The 6969-nt window shown below is 32.5% G+C and overlaps 1 protein-coding gene across 1 annotated transcript; it reads right to left on the bottom strand.

Moving 5' to 3' along the window:
• Positions 1 to 2070: 2070 nt before the first annotated feature.
• LOC139854493 (uncharacterized) lies at positions 2071 to 5076 on the bottom strand. The gene is made up of 7 exons (XM_071843795.1): positions 4335 to 5076; positions 3965 to 4271; positions 3314 to 3568; positions 3192 to 3228; positions 2996 to 3092; positions 2598 to 2767; positions 2071 to 2091 (listed from the first exon to the last, which is right to left on the bottom strand). Exons 1-7 carry the CDS (start codon positions 5074 to 5076, stop codon positions 2071 to 2073), a joined length of 1629 nt encoding a protein of 542 aa, XP_071699896.1.
• Positions 5077 to 6969: the final 1893 nt, after the last annotated feature.

Below are 6969 nucleotides of genomic sequence, written 5' to 3'. Positions count from 1 at the left end.
AAAACACATCACAATCTTTTACAAAGTTAGTCGGTCGTGTGAGTAAGTCACTCGGTCGTGTGTGTACACTCACTCGGCCAACTGTCTTTAGAGTTTAAAACTTAGAAAATTTTAATTTCAATTCCACAAACCATTCCTAGTCCACTCCCCTTGGGACTGATCTCAACAGTACAAAAAATAAATACGCTTTATTCCATTAAACTCTAAACAACGTATTTTCAGGTTTAAAGAAAAACACGAGATTCCTTTCACAGTGAACCCTTCATAGAACTGAGTTGCTAAGCTTAATAATTAAAACATAAATGCATATGCAACTAACAAAAAGATGTAAATATTTTTGGGTTTTTCAGATATAAAAGCACATGCAAAGCTACAAAGCAAGAAAATTGTACACAATCCAGTGTGTCATGATAAACAATATTATAGCAAGCATACTACCGAAACCTTACATGTCTGCAATCATTCAGATATTAACATCAGTTTCGTCGATCAATAAATGACATCGTTTTCCATAAACCACACTCAAAAGAACATAACACATATTTTTGTGAGTTGACATACCAAATTGATTTAATCTTTTGATTTCGGGGATCAGAACTGAACTATGTCAACATGATTCATTCATTTTCATAGTATAAACAGAACAACTTTCAAATATATCAATAAACATTTACCAACTTTCACCTAGACTTTGATGATCACGTTAGATTAATTACATTAACATTTTTCAATGTTAGATTTGATCAGAAATTCAGTCCTCATTTGAGATCGCATGATATTTTAGGTAGAACAATTGAGCACAAATATATTGACGATGTCCTCTTATCACATCAATGTACTTTCAATTTGATTGAACAGAACCATCTCACAATGTTTCTAGCAACCCTGTCAGCCATGAGCTTCTACCTTAAACTTATACTTTTTGTTTCAGATAACATTGTTTATCTCAAATTTATTGCATACTTTGAAAAGACGCATACCGGTCGCTATAAACCCCATACTTAAATGGAAATCGTATAATGCATGATGTTGGAAGGATGGTAGTGATATATGTATTTGAGTGATGGAACGCTAAGATACCCTCCAGAAGATATCCCCTGCTATCCAGGCCAATAGATACAATCTGATATCATAGAATGATTTAAGTTCTCTATATATGATGATCTGATACATTTCTCCTCCTCGGATGTAGATAACTAAAACACCCAAACAATTTTCGGATTGAAATATCTGTTGTCTCAGATGAGAATAATGTATGAATCCTTCAAACTTGTTCAATTCTTGATCCATGATCCTCTTTCCATAATATGGTGCATCAATTTATTTACAACTTGAATAAAGAAACGTAAGCACAAATTTTTTTTTTTTTGAATTTTATGATGTTGCAATTTTCTCCATGCTAGATTACAAAACATAAACACAACAAATGAAATAAATACAACCATTCATGATGATGCACCACTGTCTTTGACTTTTGTAGAGTCTGCACAGAAAATCGATTTTCTAATGTTGAAATCTATAACCCGATGACGTTGCATTGTTCAAACCATTCTTTGTCTGTGATACAAAATTGCAATTCTCAACCCTTCTAGAGAGAACACCTCCCTTTGGATACCCGACATGTATGTTGTTGACTTTTTGTCCAAGCAATAAAGGTAAATAGAAACAAGTATGCGTCCTAGACAAAGTATGCTCACTTTGGGGACTCACAATATTATTCTTTGCTACCGAGTATAAATTATAGTAGGGGAGACCTCAACCGTCTGTTGAGTTTCTGAACAATCATTTCTCAGTACATATTCAGTGATAAGTAGGTGACTACCCTCAACCGTTGTAAACCTTTCCATGATTTCCTCATCATGATATTTACGTGTTGTTATTGTGATCATCTCTATCTAGAATTATGTCAATAAAGCCTACCAATACACTATCAATCATTCTTTATACATGTTAGTTTAGTATTACAATCACTTCCCCACAGATAGAATAAGCAACTCATTTTCTGAATTTTTCAATTTGTATGGTTTTCCTATTTTTCAACCTTTTATTTGATTTTCTGCTTTTATAATTTTAATGGCTTTTTGATTTTATCTGTACAAAAACATAAAAACAAAATAAAAACACAAACTAGCATGCAGTACCATCAGAAAAACTATTATCTATCATGCAAACGAAAATTAAACATGCACATGAACTACTAACTACAATGCAAAAATACACATACTATACAGGCAGTTCTAAGGCGTTCACAACTCAGTCTCTTTGGGAGGTTCCTCTGTGTTAGGAGCCTCAGTTTCAGGAACCACATCAGCCAGTAATTTAACACCTATCTCTTTTAATAAAAATTCAAAGCGTGGTTTATCAAAAGCTTTAGTGAAAAGATCTGCCCGTTGGATTGTAGTGTCTATCTGCACTACATCTATCAACTTTTTCTCATAGCAGTCTCTAATGAAATGGTATTTAATCCCTATATGTTTCGTTTTTAAGTGATTTATGGGATTTTTAGTGACAGATATAGCAGCAGTATTATCAACATAAACAGGAGTGTTAGAAATATGCAAACTGTAGTAACGTAGTTGCTGTTGGTTTCAGATGACCTGTGATGTATAGCTGGCCGCAGCAATATATTCTGCTTTACAAATGGACTGAGCCACTGCTGTCTGCTTCTTACACTGCCAAGTAACTAGCTTGCTACCAAGAAACTGACAACCTCCTGATGTTGACTTGAAATCTTTCTTGCAACCGCCAAAGTCAGAATTACTATACGCTGTGAGATCAAAACCATCCTCACACGGATACTATAAACCTAAACTCGGTGTATCTTTCAAATACCTCAAAATCTTCTTAACCAGAAACATATGATGAACATTAGGATTTTCCTGATAACGAGCACACAAGCAAACCGCAAACATAATGTCTGGTCGAGAAGCTTTCAGATACATTAGAGAACCTATGATCGCTCTGTATAAAGTATGATCCACTTTAGTACCCTAACAATCAGGTGAGATCCCATGATTCACTGACAACGGAGTCTTAGCTGGTCTTTCTGCTTCTACTTGAAAACGCTTCAGGATATCAGCAACATACTTGTTCTGATGTAAGAAGATGCCTTTATCCGTCTGAGCTACCTGCAAACCTAAGAAAAACTTTATAGTTCCCATGGAACTCATTTTGAACTTCCGCTGCATGACCTTCTCAAACTCATCAACCAATCCCTGATCCGTTGACCTGAATATAATATCATCAACATAAACCTGCACTAACATAAGATGTTGTCCCTTTTTCTTGATGAAAAGTGTCTGATCAATGACACCTCTCCGAAACCGTTCTCAAGCATATAGTTGGACAACGTGGCATACCATGCTCAAGGAGCTTGGTTAAGACCATAAAGTGCCTTTTCAAGTCGATAAACCTTTTATGGGAAATGAGGATCTTCGAAACCAGGTGTTGTTCAACATAAACCTTCTCGTTCATCTCTCCATACAAAAATGCACTTTTAACGTCCATCTGATAAACTTTAAATCCCATGAAGGACGCAAAAGCCAAGAAAATTCTAATTGCTTCCAGTCTAGCAACAAGGGCAAAAACCTCATCATAGTCAATCTCATGGATTTGTTGATATCCCTTTACCACCAACCTAGCTTTATTTCTGATAACAATACCCTGTTCATCTTTCTTATTCTTCAACATCCATCGAAGACCATAGGGTTCACAACCATGTGGTGGATTGACTAGTCTCCAAACCTTCAAATGTTTAAACTGTAACAGCTCCTCCTGCATTGTACTAACCCACTCATCATACTTTAACGCCTCAAAGGCATCTTTTGGTTCAATTTAACACACATAGCATGAGTGAGCATGCACAAATACTCTCCCTGTCTTCTTCAACGAGGAATAGAAAGCTGTTACCACATTTGCACTCTCTGATTCAACATCTTCTACTGCCGATTGACTCTCACTTTACTCAGGAACATCAGATGTAGAAGGAACTTCAGACGTAGATGCTTTATTAGACTTGGCATGAGGAATGCCAATATGAGGAATGCCCCTTGTATCCATATAATAATCATCCAGACGTTTTGGAGGCATGATAACACGATTTGACCTACGTACTCTTCCTACTTCAGTTGGTGGTTCAGCCCTTGTTACAGTTGGAGGTTGATTATAAAGAGGATTCATATGCTCTTCTGTCAATCGTGTCCGATTAGCTCCCTCATCTTCTTCTGAATCACTATCCTCATCTGTCTCATAAACCACTTCCACATTAGGATCTGCATTAGAATGATCACCTTGAGTACTTCATCGCGGACTCGGAATTAGACTCTGATGATTACTTTGAATCTGGTTCTGAGTCTGGCTAGGAATTGAAATGACATTCTCTGTGGAATTCTGAACATCATATAACATCTGAGTAAGTACCTCATTGTCTGTAACATCCGGTGGAAGGTTAAATGAGTCAAAAAGTTTATCATATTCAAACGGCCATGCGAACCCTTTACTAATATGAGCCAGAGCGTTACACTGAATATCTACCTCAAAACGTTCTTCAACACACTTAGATTCAGTATTGTACACTCGCTTTTTTGGATTCCCATAACCCAAGAAGATACCAGAAATAGCCTTTGAATTGAATTTCCCTCCTGTATCCCGTACCAGAATAGTACAAGGAGCACCAAAGGGTTCAAGATACTTAATGTTAGGCTTTCTCTTATGTAACAGTTCATAAGAAGTTTTACCATGTCGTTTCACCACTAGAACGCTGTTCATCACATAGCACGCTGTACTCACAGCCTCACCCCCGAAAATAATGGGCAAACACGAATCAGCTAGCATAGTCCTCGCAGTCTTAATTAACGTCATATTCTTTCTTTCAGCTACACCATTTGACTGTGGTGTGTAAACATGACTGAACTGTTGCTGTATCCCCTTTTTATTACAAAATAGCAGCATTTGATTATTCTTAAATAATGTACCATTGTCAGTACGAATCATTCTAACCTTCAACTTATACAAACTTTCAACTTTCAGAATCAACACTTTAATGTGCTCGAAAGTATCTAAATTAAGCTTTAGCATCACAACCCAAGAGAAATGAGAATACTCATCCGTAATTACCAAGCAATATGTGACGACCCGGAAATTTCCGACTAAATTTAAACTTTATCTTTATATTATTCTGACACGATAAGCAATGTTTGTTAAGTTAAATCTCAAGGATGTTAAACTATGTTTATACATTCATTTAAACCTCGACCAAATTCCAATGATTCACGAACCATTAAATGAACATATATGAATATGTATGTATATGTATATATGTTATAAATTGAAAATGTCAACAAAGTATTTAAACGTTTAATGCTTTATATGAACGTATTTGTTTCAATATGATTATCGACGAAATTAAAAAAAATATATTAAATGATTGAATTATCAGAAACATTGAATTATGATTACAATTCTCTGTTGAGAGGTCCACTATGATTTGAGAAAATCTATTCCTCTTAACGATATTCGGAATAATTTGTAAAGCTATTTATAAATAAAAATAAAAAGTGTCATTTACGAAAGTTAGACAAAAGCTAGTGGAGAATTGGTTTCCATAATATTCTATTAATCTATTTTCAAACGTACAAAAACGTTTTCAGTTTAAAAAGAACTTTATTATTAAAACGTATATAACTTTTATAAATATCTAGAATCATTTTTGATAACTCATTACTTAACCAGTATAATAAATATAACGATATTTATATTTTATTTCATTAAATATATATAACGATTTAAATTAATATTATATATATTTATACGCGTATTATACATACATAGTTTTTATACTTTTACTATACTTTAACTTTACCTTTACTTTACTTTTACTTTACTTTTACTTTAATAATTCATACTTTAATAATTCACTTTAATAATTCATACTTTAATAATTCACTTTAATAATTCATACTTTAATAATTCACTTTAATAATTCATACTTTAATAATTCACTTTAATAATTCATACTTTAATAATTCACTTTAATAATTCAAAAATCTATTATAAATAGAATTCAATAGGTTTCATTATTTCATAGAAACTTGAAAATATATTTCTCTAAACTCTCTCAATCGATTTACATATATATATATATATATATATATATATATATATATATATATATATATATATATATATATATATATATATATATATATATATATATATATATATATATATATATATATATATATTTGCTCTGTATTATTTCAAGATATTATTAGTATACATAAAATATTACGACAGAGTGATGTCCGTATGATTTCAAAATAGTTTTTTTGAATGAGTCGAAGCTAAGGAAATTATGGGTTATAGCTATGGAGGTGATGGGTATGGTTCATGGGTATGCTCGTGAGGTCAATCTAGTGTTTATCATCTTCGTTGCATCTACGTACTTTCCTGCAATATTGAATCACAATATTGATACGTGAGCACTCATAACTTAACTTTTATATATCAATAGTGTATCCCTGACTAGTGCTCGAGTATATAGGATTATGCATGCTTGTACATTCGATATTGTCCTTAGATAGGTTTGTTGAATCCTGAATTAGATACATATGCTACTTAGATAGGGTATATGATATGCATGTCATTGGAAAGCTAGCGAAAAATTAAGAACTTTTCATTTAGATATATAATGGTTTCGATGAACGGATTAGAAGTTATAGTCAACTGAATTTTAGTATTATTGTTAAAATGATTATTATTACTATCGTCGTTATTATTTTAATAGAAATATCATTGTTATTATAAAATATCATTATTACTATTATGTTAGTATTATCATTTTATCATAATACCATTTTTAGTAAATATAAATATTGTTATTTTTTTATAGAATAATAATAATTATTATTACAAAATAATACAACTTTTACTTATTATTATTATGATCAATATTATTTTATCAAATAAATA

Source organism: Rutidosis leptorrhynchoides, chromosome 6 (genome assembly GCF_046630445.1).
Source record: "Rutidosis leptorrhynchoides isolate AG116_Rl617_1_P2 chromosome 6, CSIRO_AGI_Rlap_v1, whole genome shotgun sequence".
In the NCBI taxonomy this organism is placed as follows: domain Eukaryota; kingdom Viridiplantae; phylum Streptophyta; class Magnoliopsida; order Asterales; family Asteraceae; genus Rutidosis; species Rutidosis leptorrhynchoides.
Note: the sequence above shows the minus strand (reverse complement) of the source record. Positions and strands in the feature narration are given on the sequence as shown.

Bases quoted from the DNA above. Each gene is read 5' to 3' on its own strand.
- LOC139854493 (XM_071843795.1), bottom strand. From the start codon at position 5,076: ATGCTAAAGCTTAATTTAGATACTTTCGAGCACATTAAAGTGTTGATT. The intron at 3,229-3,313 runs GTGTCATTGATC...TATTATATTCAG, and splicing joins TTGAGAACGGTTTCGGAGAG to GTCAACGGATCAGGGATTGG. The intron at 2,768-2,995 runs GTTAGGGTACTA...TTGATCTCACAG, and splicing joins TCATGGGATCTCACCTGATT to CGTATAGTAATTCTGACTTT.